Source organism: Oncorhynchus mykiss, chromosome 23 (assembly GCF_013265735.2).
Source record: "Oncorhynchus mykiss isolate Arlee chromosome 23, USDA_OmykA_1.1, whole genome shotgun sequence".
In the NCBI taxonomy this organism is placed as follows: domain Eukaryota; kingdom Metazoa; phylum Chordata; class Actinopteri; order Salmoniformes; family Salmonidae; genus Oncorhynchus; species Oncorhynchus mykiss.
The window spans coordinates 41379474-41399473 of NC_048587.1; the positions used below are offsets into that span (position 1 = coordinate 41379474).

The 20000-nt window shown below is 46.6% G+C and overlaps 1 protein-coding gene across 7 annotated transcripts in view; it reads right to left on the bottom strand.

Annotated features, from left to right (window-relative positions):
• LOC110502777 (RNA binding protein fox-1 homolog 3) overlaps positions 1-20000 on the bottom strand; it is a 739581-nt gene that overhangs the window by 73611 nt on the left and 645970 nt on the right. For all 7 annotated transcript variants that reach the window (XM_036960469.1, XM_036960467.1, XM_036960470.1 and 4 more), the window contains one exon: positions 905-1162. In XM_036960469.1, coding sequence (XP_036816364.1) covers positions 905-1162 — 258 coding nt within the window. The remainder of the gene's footprint in view (positions 1-904; positions 1163-20000) is intronic.

Sequence of the window (20000 nt, forward strand, 5' to 3'; positions counted from 1 at the left end):
GATGTTAAAGCAGATGCAGTGTAATGCTTGTGTTGCTCCAGCAGTGCAGTAAATGGTACAATGCGGATACACAAATAATCCCAAGAAATAAAGTGAACAAAAAAGAACAAGAAGGAAGAAATTAAGAAATGTCAGAACAAGCAATGTCAGAGTCCGGAACATAAATATGCCAAGAAATTTTTCTACTGAGTTATTTGTGTGTGTGTCTGTGCGTGTGTGTGTAGCTCAGTACATGTAGGCCAAGTACATAAACCCTAAAGCTTGTTCCTAACAGAACTCTCATGCCAAACTTTATTTTTCTCTCTCTTGTTCTTCTTTCTCTCAGCTCTTCTTTTTCTCTCTCCAGCCCTCTACTCTGATTTGAAGTTGAGTTTCAGGGTTTTGGGGCAGAGTAAATATTTCATGTAAGGCTGTCTGAACTCTGATCTGAAAGAGCAAAAGAGAGAGTCTTCAGAAGACTGGCCATGGTCAACCCTTTCCTGACAATCTCTCTCTTTCTCTCTCTCTCTCTCTCTCTCTCTCTCTCTCTCTCTCTCTCTCTAGCTCGTTCTCTCCCTCTTTGTATCTCTCTCTCTCTCCATTAAGCCAGTGCCTGGCAGATCTGTCCAGACAGCGGTGAGGAAAACGAGAACTAAATTAAATTTAACGGCAATTTAAAAAGATGGCAGAGGAAGAGTGAGCCTTATCAAGGAGCTTTATCCCCTTCTTTCTGCCCCCTCTTTTTCTTTCAACTTTCACAGACCTACTAAATCTGAAGATATTGCCTTTTTACGGTGGAGGTTGTGTGTGTGTGTGTGTGTGTGTGTGTGTGTGTGTGTGTGTGTGTGTGTGTACTTGCATGCATGTTTATGTGTGTGTGTACTTGCATGCATGTTTATGTGTGCGCATGACACTCTTCACTCACCGATACTGTAGTGGCGGTGAGGGTGGGTGTGTTGTTCTCGTTGCCGGTCTGTTCGCTGTGTGTCTGTGTGGCTGCGTACAGCGTTAGGGCGTGCTCAGCCACTGCACTCTGCCCCGTGTAGTCTGCCGGCGGGTGGGGGTGAGGAGGGTGGGGGGCGGTGTACTCCGCTGGGATACCGTTCTGGGGGGGAGGGGGGTACTGGGCTGGTGGGTAGGGCTGGGCCATCGCTTCAGGAGGGGCTGGTGCCTCTTGGTTACCCTGAAGAGAGAGAGGTAGAGAGAGAGAGGGAAAGGGAAAGAGAATGGTTCATCATTATCGGCCAAGCAGTGTACAAAGCTGAGTACACACTACGAAAAGAGAGTTCCTCAAGGGTTCTTTGGGAAGGGTGATGGTTCTTTGTGGGACCATACTGACCCAAATAACCTTTTGAGCCCTTCAATGGTTCTTTGCAGTTCAGAATATTATTCTTTCCTCTTTTAGTGATAATTCAAATGTCAGGGCAGCAGCGGGTGATTTGCTTACATCTGTTTTTGTGAAACTGTGAGTGAGAGTCATTCCAGTTGATCTAATGTGTTGTGTTCTGATATTACATGTTAGATATGACTATGGCCAGTGACAGTGTCTTGAGAAAGACTCACATATGGTCTTGTGTCAATTGAGAACTGACATCTAAATCAGTGGTTATCAAACCTCTCCTAGCACACCTGATTCAACTTGACAATTAACACAATAATAACACATATGGACTTTAAACAATACAATGTGGCTGACCAGAATTTTAAAAAACCTGTATGGTTCTTCAAAAGGATCTACAAAGAACGTCTTTATAGAACCATTGTCCATAAAGATTCTATAAAGAACCATAAGAAAGAGTTCTACATAGCCCCCAAAAGGATTGTAACCATATCAGAATGCTTTTTTGGTGCTATCTAGCATATATTATTAATGGTTCTTTATAGGACCGTAGGAAATACTATAGTTCTACTCTATATAGCACCAAAAAGGGATCCACTATGGTTAAGAGCTTTAAAAAAACGTATTTGGCACTATATAGAACACATTAGTGTGTGTGTACCATTTCAAATAAGAGACCACACGTGATTTCCCGACCCTGTCCTCGGGGACCGACAGGGCCACGTTCAGTAGTCAAACGTTGTCAAACGTTGCAGAAAGAAATGCCACCAATAGAGAGGACGTGATTCGTTATTATTATACATGCCATAGAGGCATGTTTGTTGTACATAGCATATTTCTATCTGAACGTTCCAAAACGTTGGGTCCTGCTGAACACACCCCAAATGTGGAGAGGGTTGGGAACTACTGCTACCAGTGTGAGAGAGTGAAGAAACAGAAGGGTGGGAAAGGGAAGGAGGATGGGTCGAAACAGAGAGAGACAAAAACTCAGTTTGGTCTGTCTATTTAAATTGAGTTAAATGATCACCCACGGTTTTGCAATAAAAACCCACAAGTGTTAAGAATGAGAAATGACACAAGCAATAAATGCCCTGTCTCTCTGTCCCTCAATAAAATGCCAGGAGAGAGATGCTCAAATCTAATCAACACACACAGCAGACAGACAGCAGTCACACACACACACTCACTCACTCACTCACACACACAGCAGTAACACAGGGCAGACAAAATTGTGAAAATAGCTGATGAAATAGAGAAAATGTGTGTGATCCAACACGGAGAGGGATATCCTATTAGCTCTCATGGTAGATAAGCAGACTGTTTGATCATTACAAGACACACTGTTTATTTAGTGGAACATTGCTTGATAGACAGACACGCACGCACACACACACACGTTGGCCATCACTTAATATAGCTTCCACCCGGTTACTCAACCCTGCACCTTAGAGGCTGCTGCCTTATGTACATACATGGAATCACTGGTCACTTTAATAATGGAACACTAGTCACATTAATAATGTTTACCTACTGCTTTACTCATCTCATATGTACGGTATATACACCGTATTCTATTCTACTGTATTTTAGTCAATGACACTCCGACATTGCTCGTCCTAATAGTAATTTCTTAATTCCATTCTGTTACTTTTAGATTTGTGTGCATTGTTGTATATTGTTAGATGCTACTGCACTGTTGGAGCTAGGAAGACAAGCATTAAGCTACACCAGCAATAACATCTGCTAAATATGTGTATGTGACCAATAAAATTGGATTTGAGCTACACATTCCCACACATTCTAAATGGGGGGTGGAGGGGTCTAAATGGCTCTCCTGAAAGAGACTGACCAAAGATCAATTAACTGATACATTTTGGATTCTAACCTTTGATTTGAATTACAGGTTTTAATGTATCTCAGCTCTCTTCACTGACATGGGAATTTCTTCCCTCAGCTTTTCAACCGCCCTACCTTACCAGACCACCCACAGCCTCTCTCTCTCTCTCTCGCTCTCTCTCTAACTCAATCTTTCTCTCTCACTGTCTTTCTCTTTCTTTCTCATCACTCACTCTTAATGTTGACCAGTTCCCCTGTCTCTGTCTCTCTCTCACTCCCCCTGTGTGTGTCAAATAAATATATTTATTTTTTATCTCAGCTTCCTTCCTTCTCTCTCCTCTCATCTCTCTCTCTCTCTCTTCCTAGAAGGTTATAGATCCCATACACTGGAGGTTGGTGGTACTTTAATTGGGGAGGACAGGCTCGTGGTAATGGCTGTAGTGGACTTTGTGGAATGGCATCAAGTACAAACACATGGTTTCCGTGTGTGTGATGCCATTCTATCGACACCTTTCCAGCCATTATTATGAGCCGTCCTCCCCTCAACAGCGTTTATCAATGATGATAGATACAGCACATCCCATTCACCGTGAATTGTTTTTTTATTTTATTTTGGGAAAAATTCTTAAACTTTTCAAAGAAAAGAAAAGGGCAAAACAAAGTAGAGAAAGAAAGTGGCAAAAATCGGAAAATGTGAAATCGATCAACATCAGGCAACTTTTTACAGGTAAAACACAATTGACCTCAGCCTTTTCCAAAGGTTTCTGTGATCAATATAGCTATTGAGGTTTCCTATTCTTATGCATTGAGATGGATGACGTTTTAACCAAACGAAGCGTTTTGCCGATCAGTCACTTAGCTCCAGCTTTTGGCACCGATACTTTCCTCTGGCTGCAGCTTTTGCTCAATTGATTATTGCCACAAACACCACGACCATCTGAGAAACAGCACAACTACAGAGAAGAGGAGCTGTGTCAGGACTCGATTCAATCCGTACCACTGAAGATTCGCGCTTTAGCGCAACTGACATTTTAAGGCAATATTCCAATGTTCGTGGAGCCTAAATTCACAGTAAAAGCTGCGTATGTCTTCTCATTTAGAAATGAGGCTTACATTTCAATGGCGCTATAGCACAGATCTTCAGTACGACGGATTGAATTGGGCCCTTGGTGATTTATGAGGACAACTACAATAAAATAAAATGTTATTGGTCACATACACATATTTAGCAGACGTTGTTGCAGGTGTAGCGAAATGCTTGCAACAAGCGAACAAAAAAAAAAACAGTTATACATTTAAAATACACTTACAAATTGTAAAATTACAAAAGTGTGGGAAAAAACATTTAGGAAATGAGTAATTTGAACCTTCACAGAACATCTCTACTTATGTTCTGGGAATGCAGTGGTATCCTGACCATTTGCTGGGTAACTTTTGTATCAGAATTTGAATCTTCATATATTTCTCACCGATGTAAAAAAAGGTCTTAAATAGGGTTTTCTAAATAATGACAGTGACTTAATGCCAGACACCACAGGGTCATCTACAGTACCTATCCATTTTGAGATGTGTTGTTATTTGGTCCATTAATATTAGTGTTTTCAAAAAATAAACACAAAAATGTCATAAACTTCATGAATATGTATATTTTCTTTAGTTTATCATACTACCGTCCTCAAAATGCTAATGAATTTTAACCACTTTAAAATGGACATACATCAATAATTTAAAAGCTCACTACATTGAATAACACATCATTTAAAAAAAACATTTCAAAGTAACTTACTTTGAAGAGATGGCGTTTGTCATTTGGTACTCTATATTCAGTGTACTGCCATTTCCCAAAAGTCAGACTATTCCTACATTTTTCTCAGCTTCAGAATCCTTTGCATTCACCAAATGTTGTGTAGATAATGTATATTCTCCAGATTCCCCAAAGGGAATTTTTATTCTATACAACATTATCTGTGGAAAAATGCGCCAAAAATAGTATTTTACAGACAGAAAAATGTATTTTTTAAAAATTTTTGTAGCCCTTTTTTTCTCCCCAATTTCGTGGTATCCAATTGTTGTAGTAGCTACTATCCTGTCTCATCGCTACAACTCCCGTACGGGCTCGGGAGAGACGAAGGTTGAATGCGTCCTCCGATACACAACCCTTCTGCTTCTTAACACAGCACGCATCCAACCCGGAAGCCAGCCGCACCAGAGGCTACACCGTGCACCTGGCAACCTTGGTTAGCGTGCACTGCGCCCGGCCCGCCGCAGGAGTCGCTGGTGCGCGATGAGACAAGGACATCCCTACCGACCAAGCTCTCCCTAACCCAGACGACGCTAGGCCAATTGTGCGTCGCCCCACGGACCTCCCGGTCGCAGCCGGTTACAACAGAGCCTGGGCGCAAACCCAGGGACTCTGATGGCACAGCTGGCACTGCAGTACAGCGCCCTTAACCACTGCGCCACCCGGGAGGCAGACAGAAATATATTTAAGTATTTATCCACAATCTGCTCTGGACAAGTCCAGTCCTGGAGTGTCTTAACAAAATGAAACCAGAATATTATGACGGACTTCATCCATTATCCAGAAAAATTTATTTGAGCGATAGGCAAATATTTAATGAGCTTTGGCCTCATTTGCATATTTGAATACAATATTTCTGAAATATTGTAATAGAAAAAAAGTGTTATGTTTGTGTCTACATTAAACTGGTAAAAGTTGATTGTGATATGATTAAGATAAATATTTTACCCTATGTCATGCCTACGGTTTTCACCATAACGTCCCCATAACATCACAGTAATATTTTTCTCTGCGCATCCAATCTAATTACCCACACTCAGTTTTACATGTGCTCCAGTTGTTGACTGGAGAAGTGGCTTTGCACAGAAGGAGCTCATGAGAACATTCAGTGCAGAACACTGAGTGCTTGGTTAAGAAATGGCACTCAGCTCTGTATGTGAGAGCCGCAGTGAGAAATGGTTTGCGTCAAGTCTTCTTTTTAATAAACCTAAATCAGAAAAGCGATGTGTAATATATCTCAAACTAGAGCCTGCACTGCTGCTGCACACACACACACACACACACACACACACAGACACACACACACACACACACACACACACACACACACACACGCACAATCACGGAGGCGCACACGCAGGCACGCATGCACGTGCACACACACACACGCAAATGCGCACACACACACACACACACACACACACACACACACACACACACACACACAATAAGTGTCGCAGTATGAAACAGCTTCCTCTCCTACAAAAAGAGAGTGAAAAAAGAAGAATAGAAAGTGAAGGGAGGGACAAAGGGAAGAGGAGAAGAGGAGAAAAGAGAGAGGAATCAGGGAAATAGAGTAAAAAAATAAGATTTAGAATAAAACAGAAAGAAGAAGAGAGACAGAGAGAGAGTGCAAGGGTATAGGAGCGTAGAGCGACCGGGTAGAGAGAGAGAACAAAAGAGAGTCATATCGAGATAGAAAGAGAGGGAGCGAAAGAGAAGAATGAGGGAGAGAGAGAGAAAAAGAGAAAGAAAGAGAGAGAAAGACAGAGAGAAAGACAGATGGAAGTTCTCTGTCTCTGTCTTTCTCTCTACTGAACTATCAAATTGACTGAGAAGGTGAAGCACTAAACATCCCCCGATTCTTGTTGACAAGTTGTGTTGGTAAATTATTTCTGTTATGAGCTAAATCCTACTATCCATCGATCCCTTCATCCCCCTGCCTCCTTCCTCTCTCCTTTCCTCTCACTCTCTCTTCCTCAGTGAGCTGCAGTCTCAATCCCTCCCTCATTGAGTTTATTTACCTCTGGATCAACGGACCATCATGTTACATGTCCTATTGACTCACACATACTATGTAGACGGCAAGATCACACATATGTATATATATAGAGAGAGAGTTTGTGTTCAGTGTCTGTGTGAGTGTGTGATCTTGCCGTCTACATAGTATGTGTGAGTCAATAGGACATGTAACATGATGGTCCGTATACACACTGAGTATACCAAACATTAGGAACACCTTCCAAATATTGAGTTGCACCCCCCTATTGCCCTCATAATAGCCTCTGTTCATCGGGCATGGGCTCTACAAGGGGTCGAAAGTGTTCCACATGGATGCTGACCCATGTTGATTCCAATGCTTCATACAGTTGTGTCAAGGTTGCTGGGTGTCCTTTGGGTGGTGGACCATTCTTGATACACACAGGAAACTGTTGAGCGTGAAAAACTCAGACGCGTTGCAGTTCTTGACACAAATCCGTGTGCCTGGCACCTACTACCATACCCTGTTCAAAGGCACAGTCTTGCCCATTCCCCCTCTAAATGGCAAACACACAATCCATGTCTCAATTGTCTCAAGGCTTAAAAATCCTTCTTTAACCTGTCTCCTCCCCTTCATCTACACTGATTGAAGGGGATTTAACAAGTGACATCAATGAGGGATCATACCTTTCACCTGGTCAGTCAATGTCATGGAAAGAACAGGTGTTCTTAATGTTTCGTACATTCAGTGTATTTGTTACACCTGTGAGTGAGAAAGCTGTAACAATTTAACTCATATTTGGTTATAATGCCCCATAAATTTAAAGTGTACAGACCACAGGAGGTTGGTAGCACCTTAATTGGGGAGAACGGGCTCGTGGTAATGGCTGGAGCGGAATTAATGGAATGGTAGCAAATACAACAAGCACGTGGTTTCCATGTGTTTGACGCAATTCCGTTTGCTCTCTTCCACCCATTATTATCAGCCGTCCTCCCCTCAGCAGCCTCCATTGGTATAGGGGAAAGATTGGCAGTAAGTCTTAAAGATTATGATCTGTCAAAATCATGTTTTTTTAAGAAAGAGGAGGATATTTGGATGAAACCATATTATGATGATAGAAGTAAGAAATCATGAATATAAGCTCCCCGCCCACTCAGCCTGTGTTTTCCAACTTCCTGGTAGTGATGGGAAACCTAGGCTTTCTGAAGGCTTCGGAGCTTTCACCAAATTGTGTCAAATTGTGCCGAAAAATGGTTAATTACTCAGAGCTTCATTATCAGTTCACAATGCACATTAATGACATCTGTTGGTGAGCAATAAAGAGCGGAGTGTGATTATCAGATAGATGTTTTTATCTCCAGTGTTTTCATCAAAACTATGTGACACAGCAGTAAGTTGTTGGCTTTAGTAGCCTATTATCAGTTGGAATACCAGGTTTGCATCTTACATCATGCTTCTCTTTTTCACCATGAAGTTTACTGTATAAAAAAACGGAATCTATGGCATTGTTAAAGGATGCTTAAGACAGAAGCCTGTACTGTACTAAATAAAACAAATTAACAAATCGAAATAGTGTGTCTTCAACGTGATTCATATCCTCACGTTCATGAATGTTCCATAGTTCCCTACACTACCTGCTATGCTACCGGAATAGAAGAAAGTACCGGAACAATTTCGAAATCAGAAGCATCTTGCATTTTGGAACACACGGTTTGAAAAAGCACGTGATCAAACGAAGCTTATGACATTATAGATGACGAACTTCTGATAAAGTGATATACGCATCGGCACACCGCTTCAAATTTAGATGCTTAGCAATTTTGCCGCATGGCTTGGAGCTCCGGTATCAAAAGCAACGTCACTACTTCCTGGTAGTTAGCCAAGAAAAAGTACTTTTGAGCATCTCTATCCAAAACAAATATTATGGGTGATATTTTAACCACTCAAACGGCTAATTTACATGGGAATCAGAATGACTGTTTGGAACCTTTAAAATAACCCATGTTTGGGTAATCAGGTTATTTTCAGGATGCATGTCCTATTGGGGGCATTTTAATCTAGTTCTTTTTGGCTACCCATAAAAGTAAATATCATTCCTGTTCATCATGTTCAGTTTATACTCTCCACATCTCCCTTGTCTTCCAATATATACTGAACAAAAATATAAATGCATCATGTAATCTGTCAGTTTTATGAGCCGAAATCCCAAAATTATTTACACAAATTATTGAGCATTTTTCCATTGCCAAGATGCAGGAAAGTCTACCAGAGCTGTTCTCACCAGAGACTTAATAACATGATTATTTAAATATCATATCAGTGGTAACACAACCAACATTGGAATCAGCATAGGCGCTTGAGGAACACATAGTCTTGGGTAAGCCCTACAGAAATATCTGTACTCAACATACCAACACCAATACAGCAGAACAGATGAACCGGAATGACATTAATCCTCATGGGTGGCCGAAAAAAATGTCCTGAAAGCCACACCGCGACTAAGCCACGCCTCCAATGTTTTGATCTGATCCAGTGGGTCATAGCTCAATAACCCAGCATCAATAACCTAACAACCCAACTGGGTGACCCAACTGGCTCGTTCAAAATAACCCAATGTGTGTTCTGTCCAATATTTACCCAAATTTGGTTGTTTTTAACCCAGCATTTGTTTTTGTAGTCTCACCCAGTCTTCTGGAGTTTAACAGTAACTCTAACCCAGAGAAGTTTCACAAAGTCCACCAAGTCATAGTCTGAGGCATCGTCCTAAATAGCACCCTATTCTCTTTATAGTACTTTTGAGAGTTGCATAATGCAACCCATTTGCTTCCTTCATTGGTCACATAGCCTATAACATGCATTCATGACATGATACATAGCTCTTAGTAACCACAGGAATTAAAATAATCTTCTCATTTTGTGTTTATTAGCTTGTTGATTTGTGCAGCCTTTCTCATTCTCAGTTTCCATTTGTTTTCTCCTCCCCTCTCTGTTTCTCTGTTTATTTAGCTGCTCATTTCCCACCATAATTACTGCAAATGGAGAATTAGCGTCTTTTCAGCAAGGGAGGGTTTAATTTCATGACTATATTATGCCAGGAACAGATGGGGGCTATTTTACAGTACATAATATATTATAAAACAGAATATATTATAACACAGTATATTTGAGGTGTAAAATCATTATTTAATGGGACTTGGCTTAGCCTGATAGATGGTCAGTGTGTGTGTGTGTGTGTGTGTGTGTGTGTGTGTGTGTGCGCCTGCGGGCGTGTGCGTGTGTATGTCATGGGGGCAGCCCTACATTTAGTAGGCTGCACTCGTAGAAAAAAGGTGCTACGTAGAACCATAACGGGGAACCCTTTCTGATGCTCTTCTTAGAACCCTCTATAAAAGGTTATACCGAGAATCCTTTTATCTTTGAAGGGTTCTTCCTAGAACTCTCCATGTACGGTTCCACCAAGAACCAAGAGGAAAATTCATACAAGCTTCTTCACATCATTGATAGTCATGATATATTGTCTGACAGTCTATGTATTTAATGAAAAGTACAGAGACCGCACCTTCTAAAGATTCAACTGAAATTGTTCAAGATGAACTAGCTAGCTAGCTTGTGCTGACAGTTCCATTTGGACTTGTTAGCAAAATTTTGTCTATGTTGACGTTGTTTCAATAAACTAACAGTTGGATTAACAAACACTGTATCCATGTTCTATGTCATAGGCTTTTTCAAAGAACCGTCAGTCAAGGTGAGATCCCCGCCCACTCAGTCTGTTAGCTCCCCGCCCACTCAGCCTGTTAGCTCCCCGCCCACTCAGCCTGTTAGCTCCCCGCCCACTCAGCCTACTAGATCCCCGCCCACTCAGCCTACAAGAGCCCCACCCACTCAGCCTACAAGATCCCCGCCCACTCAGGCTACTAGCTCCCTGCCCACTCAGCCTACAAGAGCCCCACCCACTCAGCCTACAAGATCCCCGCCCACTCAGGCTACTAGCTCCCTGCCCACTCAGCCTACTAGATCCCCGCCCACTCAACCTACTAGCTCCCCGCCCACTCAGCCTACTAGATCTCTGCCCACTCAGCCTACTAGATCCCCACCCACTCAACCTACTAGCTCCCTACCCACTCAGCCTATTAGCTCCCCGCCCACTCAGACTACTAGCTCCCCGCCCACTCAGCCTACTAGCTCCCCACCCACTCAGCTTACTAGCTCCCTGTCCACTGACTCTACTAGATCCCCACCCACTCAGCCTACTAGATCCCCACCCACTCAGCCTACTAGCTCCCCGCCCACTCAGCCTACCAGCTCCCTGCCCACTCAGCCTACTAGATCCCCACCCACTCAGCCTAATAGATCCCCACCCACTCAGCCTACTAGCTCCCCACCCACTCAGCCTGCTAGCTCCCCGCCCACTCAGTAGTTTCAATGCATTTTTATGACTCAAAGAAGAGTATTTTCTGAGCTCTCCTAGCTGTGCTGTTAAGGAACTAGAGCACACCTGTTTATGGTATGGAAATGGGAAATGCATATTTTGGAATCACAGGTGTTTGGCTTGCTTGTATGACATCAAAGTGTTTTTTAATATAAACTTCAACACCTCATCTTTCAAAATACAGAGTCCTCTTAATTAATGTACAGCATTTCCCTCACTCAGACAACAAAACACTTGTAAAAGTTGCCCAATTAGCGGGAGGGATGGGGGCAACTTCTTGTTGCGCACGGTGCTGAAATAGAAAATATCTGTCAGTCAAATCCCCTACAGCGCTGTGAAGCACCTAGCCAGAGCTCTGACATCATGTATAGCATGTTACTGTACAGCCACTGTTTTCCAATTGAGTCTTTTATTGGTTCCCAAATCTGCCATTTCCAACCCGTATACAGGTATGAGTGTAAAGGGCTACAGTTTAAACACTAAGGTAAACACTAATGCTCAGGCACTATAATTATTATCTTTTTAAATTACAAAAAGAATGCTTGTTCAGATGCAGATGGGTACTATGTAGAAACCTTCTTGCCTTCCAAACAATCATCAAAGAACCCTTTCTTCCAAAAATGGTTCTTAGGATGAAAAAGGTTCCAGTTAGAACCCTTGCCTTACAAAGAACCCTTTTGGAACCGTTTTTTCCAAGAGTGTTGCCTGGAACTTCATTCCACTGGCTGTCACTGCCGGACCGTGGCCAGATTTATGGTCGCCATGGCGGCGTCTGTTAGCGTGCTATCCGTGTTAGCAAGCAGTGGGGTGGGCTGAGTTATCGATGGCCGCTCCTGTAGCCGCCTCTCATGGGAAGGACCCAGGCTTGTGAAACAGGACAGCCTAATGGTGCCTGAATAAAATAATACTCAGCGCGACAGCACAGTAGACAGCCCTAATTAATAAACATTATTAAAAAGGGTTGTCACAGAGACTTAACGAATTAGACAAACTGGAGTTATGAAGCTACTCAGGTAAAGAGGGTAGGGAGGTAGAGAGGGAGGAAGTCTGTTAGAGAAAGACAGTGAGAAGGAGCGAGGGCGGAAGTACGTATGTTAGAGAAAGAAAGAGAGTAAGAAGAGAGGGAGTGTGTTGAAAATAGAGGGTGTAAATAAGAAAGGACCCTACCTTTCTGTCTCCCAGACTTTGTCCCTGCTTATTCCACTCTTTTCCTCTATTCTGCTTTTATCTCTCTCCCTCACTCTATCTGTCTTTCAGTTGTCATTCTCTCTCTCCCTCACTCTCTGTCTTTCAGTTGTCATTCTCTCTCTCCCTCACTCTCTGTCTTTCAGTTGTCATTCTCTCTCTCCCTCACTCTATCTGTCTTTCAGTTGTCATTCTCTGTCTTTCAGTTGTCATTCTCTCTCTCCCTCACTCTATCTGTCTTTCAGTTGTCATTCTCTCTCTCTTTCACTCTCTGTCTTTCAGTTGTCATTCTCTCTCTCCCTCACTCTCTGTCTTTCAGTTGTCACTCTCTCTCTCCCTCACTCTCTGTCTTTCAGTTGTCACTCTCTCTCTCCCTCACTCTCTGTCTTTCAGTTGTCACTCTCTCTCTCCCTCACTCTTTCTCTCTCTCCCTCACTCTATCTGTCTTTCAGTTGTCATTCTCTCCCTCCCTCACTCTCTGTCTTTCAGTTGTCATTCTCTCTCTCCCTCACTCTATCTGTCTTTCAGTTGTCATTCTCTCTCTCCCTCACTCTGTCTTTCAGTTGTCACTCTCTCTCTCCCTCACTCTCTGTCTTTCAGTTGTCATTCTCTCTCTCCCTCACTCTCTGTCTTTCAGTTGTCATTCTCTCTCTCCCTCACTCTCTGTCTTTCAGTTGTCATTCTCTCTCTCCCTCACTCTCTGTCTTTCAGTTGTCATTCTCTCTCTCCCTCACTCTATCTGTCTTTCAGTTGTCACTTATATTCTTCTGTTTTAATTAGTTGTCAGGATTGAGAATAGCTGCAACTGTTGAAGCTGGGCTCTATCATGAGAGAGAAAAAATATTTCTTTCTCTCTCTCTGTTCTATTTGTTCCTCACTTATTTGTGAGGTGAGGATAGAGGTGGAGGAACTGTGTTTTGGGGTTTTAATTAGTGTATGCTGTAACTTTTCAAGTAGAAATGGGGACAAAGAAGAGAGGGAGAGTGAGGAGAGAGACAGAGGGAGAGGGAAAATTGTAGATTTGTCTAATTGAAATAAATCCTGCTAGACTAAAGCTGTTTATTTTGTGTTTAGTGACAAAATGTCTGCAGTGTTTTGGGAGCTCATCCCCTCTTCCCCTCCTGTCTGATATCCCCCCTCTCTCTCTCTTGCTGTCTTTATCTCTCGCTTTTTCACGGCTGTCTGAAATCTGCAGCACACATCAATATTAATCACCACCAAAAGAAGCAGAGACTTTCTTGCATCTTTACACTTTCACTAAAAGGTCTGCAAAAGACAACAACATCACACTGTCAGCTGGCATGTCAATATGCAGCTGTTGGTTAAAAGCTTTGTAGGCTCTGTGGCACTGTGTGGCATGAATGGTCACACTCTGAAGGTTGTGTCTCAAATGGCACTCTAGGGCCTCTTTAGTGCACTACTTTTGACCTCACATTAACCATTACAGGCATGAGAAAATATCTGATCTAGTATCAGCGGTAACTTTATCCTACCACATGCTCTTGGAAGGCAAACACAGCGAAGGGATTGTTATGTTTTCCACTTGATTTGATCCCCTTTGTTGTTTTCTCCTTTTGGGGCTTGTCATTCAGAAAAGAAAAGTACAGTGATTGATTTGTCATCAGGACTTGGAGGTGGGCCCTAGTGTGTTTACTCTCTCCATCTCTCTTTTTCTCACCTTCACTTGTTCACTCTTTCTTTCTTCATACCTCTCTCAAATCAAATCAAATGTTATTGGTCACGTACACATATTTAGCAGATGTTATTTTTTTCATGTTTATTTAACCTTTATTTAGCTAGGCAAGTCAGTTAAGGACAAATTCTTATTTACAATGATGGCCTACACCAGCCAAACCCAGACAACACTGGGCCAATTGTGCGCTGCACTATGGGACTCCCAATCACGGCCGGTTGTGAAACAGCCTGGATATTGCCGGTGTAGTGAAATGCTTGTGTTCCTAGCTCCAACAGTGCAGTAGTATCTAAAACAATTCACAACAATACACACAAATCTAAAAGTTTAAAAAAGCCATTAAGAAATATATAAATATTAGATTGAGAAATGTCGGAGTGGCATTGACTAAAATAAATTGGAATATAATACAGTATATACATACGAGATGAGTAAAGCAGTATGTCAACATTATTTAAACATTATCAAAGTGACTAGTGTTCCATTATTAAAGAGGCCAGTGATTCCAAGTCTATGTAAATGGGGCAGCAGCTTCTAAGGTGGAGGGTTGTGTAATCGGGTGGAACCATGCATACTCGCTCCCATCCCATGCATACTCGCTCCCATCCCATGCATACTTATCTTCTGATGTTTTTCTTGTGAAACCACAGAGTGGCAAAGCACACACACTGTAAAGGGGATACAGTGATTTTGATTGTAGATTACAAGCAGTTCGGAATTAATTAATTTTTTTGATGGATGAATGAAATTGGTTGAGATGAGGGGTTTATATTTCACAGTATTTTACTGTAATTATAAGGGATTGGTGCAAGCAGGTTGGCTGCTCGCTGTTTGGGGTTTTAGGCTGGGTTTCTGCACAGCACTTTGAGATATCAGCTGATGTACGAAGGGCTATATAAATACATTTGATTTGATTTGATTTGATTTGATTTGATTTTGATTTACAGAAATACAGCATCTGAATGAATATTTGGTGTTTTATATCACTTTCACTTCTAGAGGCCTTAACAAAGGCTTCCATTCTGGCAGCAACTACAGGACTAAACAAACCAAAATAACATACAAAATGCTCAACCATTTAAGGTTTCTCAAAATGTGAGAATAAAATAAATGTTTCTCTCATGTCAAACTATCAGTAAATCTTAAAGACAGACTGAGTGGGCGGGAAACTAGTAGGCTGAGTGGGCGGGGAGCTAAAAGGCTGAGTGGGCTGGCATCTAGTAGTCTGAGTGGGCGGGGAGCTAGTAGGCTGAGTGGGCGGGGAGCTAACAGGGTGAGTGGGCGGGGAGCTAGTAGGCTGAGTGGGCGGGGAGCTAACAGGCTGAGAGGACGGGGATCTAGTAGGCTGAGTGGGCGGGGAGCTAACAGGCTGAGTGGGCGGGGAGCTAACAGAATCAGAGGGTGGGGAGCTAGTAGGCTGAGTGGGCGGGGAGCTAACAGGCTGAGTGGTCGGGGATCTAGTAGGCTGAGTGGGCGGTAAACTAATAGGCTGAGTGTGTAGGGAGCTAAAAGGCTGAGTGGGCTGGGATCTAGTAGGCTGAGTGGGCGGGGAGCTAGTAGGCTGAGTGGGCGGGGCTCTAGTAGGCTGAGTGGGCGGGGAGCTAGTAGGCTGAGTGGGCGTGGAGATAACAGGATGAGTGGGCTGGGATCTAGTAGGCTGAGTGGGAAGGGGATCTAGTAGGCTGAGTGGGTGCGGATCTAGTAGGCTGAGTGGTCAGGGATCTAGTAGACTGAGTGGGCGGGGAGCTAGTAGGCTGAGTGTGCGGGGAGCTAGTAGAATCAGTGGGCGGGGATCTAGTAGTCTGAGTGGGTGGGGAGCTAGTAGGCTGAGTGGGCGGGGAGCTAACAGGGTGAGTGGGCGGGGAGCTAGTAGGCTGAGTGGGCGGGGATCTAGTAGTCTGAGTGGGCTGGGAGCTAACAGGATGAGTGGGCGGGCAGCTAGTAGGCTGAGTGTGCGGGGAGCTAGTAGGCTGAGTGGGAGGGAATCGAGTAGGCTGAGTGGGCGGGGAGCTAGTAGGCTGAGTGGGCGGGGATCTAGTAGGCTGAGTGGGCGGGGAGCTCGTAGGCTGAGTGGGCGGGGAGCTAGTAGGCTGAGTGTCCGGGGAGCTAACAAGCTGAGTGGGCTGGGATCTAGTAGGCTAAGTGGGAAGGGGATTTGGTAGGCTGAGTGGGCGGGGATCTAGTAGGCTGAGTGGGCGGGGAGCTAACAGGCTGAGTGGGCGGGGAGTTAGTAGTCTGAGTGGGCGGGGATCTAGTAGGCTGAGTGTGCGGGGAGCTAGTAGGCTGAGTGGGCGGGCATCTAGTAGGCTGAGTGGGCGGGGATCTAGTAGGCTGAGTGGGCGGGGATCTAGTAGGCTGAGTGGGCGGGTGGGCTTGGAGCGAGAAGGCTGAGTGGGCGGGGATCTAGTAGGCTGAGTGGGCGGGGAGCTCGTAGGCTGAGTGGGCGGGGAGCTAGTAGGCTGAGTGTCCGGGGAGCTAACAAGCTGAGTGGGCTGGGATCTAGTAGGCTAAGTGGGAAGGGGATTTGCTAGGCTGAGTGGGCGGGGATCTAGTAGGCTGAGTGGGTGGGGAGCTAACAGGCTGAGTGGGCGGGGATCTAGTAGGCTGAGTGGGCGGGGAGCTAACAGGCTGAGTGGGCGGGGAGTTAGTAGGCTGAGTGGGCGGGGATCTAGTAGGCTGAGTGGGCGGGGAGCTAGTAGGCTGAGTGGGCGGGCATCTAGTAGGCTGAGTGGGCTGGGATCTAGTAGGCTGAGTGGGCGGGGAGCTAGTAGGCTGAGTAGGCGGGGAGCTAACAGGCTGAGTGGGCGGGGATCTAGTAGTCTGAGTGGGCGGGGAGCTAGTAGGCTGAGTGGGCGGGGATCTAGTAGTCTGAGTGGGCGGGGAGCTAGTAGGCTGAGTGGGCGGGGAACTAGTAGGCATAGGTGGGCAGGGAGCTAGTAGACTGAGTGGGTGGGGAGCTAGTAGGCTGAGTGGGCGGGGAGCTAACAGGCTGAGTGGGCTGGGATCTAGTAGGCTGAGTGGGAAGGGGATCTAGTAGGCTGAGTGGGCGGGGAGCTAGTAGGCTGAGTGGGCGGGCATCTAGTAGGCTGAGTGGGCGGGGATCTAGTAGAATGAGTGGGCGGGGAGCTAGTAGGCTGAGTAGGCGGGGAGCTAACAGGCTGAGTTGGCGGGGATCTAGTAGGCTGAGTGGGCGGGGAGCTAGTAGGCTGAGTGGGCGGGGATCTAGTAGTCTGAGTGGGCGGGGAGCTAGTAGGCTGAGTGGGCGGGGATGTAGTAGGCTGAGTGGGCAGGGAGCTAGTAGACTGAGTGGGTGGGGAGCTAGTAGGCTGAGTGGGCGGGGAGCTAACAGGCTGAGTGGGCTGGGATCTAGTAGACTGAGTGGGAAGGGGATCTAGTAGGCTGAGTGGGCGGGGATCTAGTAGGCTGAGTGGGCGGGAAACTAGTAGGCTGAGTGGGCGGGGAGCTAAAAGCCTGAGTGGGCTGGGATCTAGTAGTCTGAGTGGGTGGGGAGCTAGTAGGCTGAGTGGGGGCGGGGAGCTAACAGGGTGAGTGGGCGGGGAGCTAACAGGCTTAGTGGTCGGGGATCTAGTAGGCTGAGTGGGGGGGGAGCTAAAAGGCTGAGTGGTCGGTGATCTAGTAGGCTGAGTGGGCGGGAAACTAGTAGGCTGAGTGGGCGGGGAGCTAAAAGGCTGAGTGGGCTGGGATCTAGTAGTCTGAGTGGGTGGGGAGCTAGTAGGCTGAGTGGGCGGGGAGCTAACAGGGTGAGTGGGCGGGGAGCTAGTAGGCTGAGTGGGCGGGGATCTAGTAGTCTGAGTGGGCTGGGAGCTAACACGATGAGTGGGCGGGGAGCTAGTAGGCTGAGTGAGCGGGGATCTAGTAGGATGAGTGGGCGGGGAGCTAGTAGGCTGAGTGGGTGGGGAGCTAGTAGGCTGAGTGGGCGGGAATCTAGTAGTCTGAGTCGGCAGGGAGCTAGTAGGGTGAGTGGGCGGGGAGCTAACAGGCTGAGTGGACGGGGATCTAGTAGGCTGAGTGGGCGGGGAGCTAACAGGCTGAGTTGGCGGGGATCTAGTAGGCTGAGTGGGCGGGGAGCTAACAGGCTGAGTGGACGAGAATCTAGTAGGCTGAGTGGGCGGGGAGCTAACAGGCTGAGTGGACGGGGATCTAGTAGGCTGAGTGGGCGGGGAGCTAACAGGCTGAGTGGGCGGGGAGCTATCAGGCTGAGTGGGCGGGGATCTAGTAGTCTGAGTGGGCGGGGAGCTAACAGGCTGAGTGGGCGGGGAGCTAGTAGGCTGAGTGGGCGGGGATCTAGTAGTCTGAGTGGGCGGGGAGCTAACAGGCTGAGTGGGCGGGGATCTAGTAGGCTGAGTGCGCGGGGAGCTAGTAGGCTGAGTGGGCGGGGATCTAGTAGGCTGAGTGGGCGGGGAGCTAACAGGCTGAGTGCGCGGGGAGCTAACAGGCTGAGTTGGCGGGGATCTAGTAGGCTGAGTTGGCGGGGAGCTAGTATGCTGAGTGGGCGGGGAGCTAGTAGGCTGAGTGGGTGGGGAGCTAACAGGCTGAGTGGGCGGGGAGCTAGTAGGCTGAGTGGGTGGGGAGCTAAGAGGCTGAGTGGGCGGGGATCTAGTAGTCTGATTGGGCGGGGAGCTAACAGGCTGAGTGGGCGGGGAGCTAGTAGGTTGAGTGGGCGGGGATCTAGTAGGCTGAGTGGGCGGGGAGCTAGTAGGCTGAGTGTGCGGGGATCTAGTAGGCTGAGTGGGCGGGGAGCTAATAGGCTGAGTGGGCGGGGAGCTAGTAGGCTGAGTGGGCGGGGAGCTAGTAGGCTGAGTGGGCGGGGAGCTAACAGGCTTAGTGGGCGGGGAGCTAGTAGGCTGAGTGGGCGAGGATCTAGTAGGCTGAGTGGGCGGGGAGCTAGTAGGCTGAGTGGGCGGGGAGTTAACAGGCTGAGTGGGCCGGGAGCTAGTGGGCTGAGTGGGCGGGGATCTAGTAGTCTGAGTTGGCTTGGAGCTAACAGGCTGAGTGGGCGGGGAGCTAGTAGGCTGAGTGGGCGGGGAGCTAACAGGCTGAGTGGGTGGGGATCTAGTAGTCTGAGTGGGCGGGGAGCTAGTACGCTGAGTGAGCTAACAGGCGGATCTAGTAGGCTGAGTGGGCGGGGAGCTAGTAGGCTGAGTGGGCGGGGATCTTGTAGTCTGAGTGGGCGGGGAGCTAGTAGGCTGAGTGGGCGGGAAGCTAGTAGGCTGAGTCGGCGGGGAGCTAGTAGGCTCAGTGGGCGGGGAGCTAACAGGCTGAGTGGGCGGGGATCTAGTAGACTGAGTGGGCGGGGAGCTAGTAGGCTGAGTGGGCGGGGAGCTAACAGGCTGAGTGGACGGGGATCTAGTAGGCTGAGTGGGCGGGGAGCTAGCAGGCTGAGTGGGTGGGGATCTAGTAGTCTGAGTGGGTGGGGAGCTAGTAGGCTGAGTGGGCGGGGAGCTAGTAGGCTGAGTGGGCGGGGAGCTAACAGGCTGAGTGGGCGGGATCTAGTAGGCTGAGTGGGCGGGGAGCTAGTAGGCTGAGTGGGCAGGGAGCTAACAGGCTGAGTGGACAGGGATCTAGTAGGCTGAGTGGGCGGGGAGCTAGTAGGCTGAGTGGGCGGGGAGCTAACAGGCTGAGTGGGCGGGGATCTAGTAGTCTGAGTGGGCGGGGAGCTAGTAGGCTGAGTGAGCGGGGAGCTAACAGGCTGAGTTGCCGGGGATCTAGTAGGCTGAGTGGGCGGGGAGCTAACAG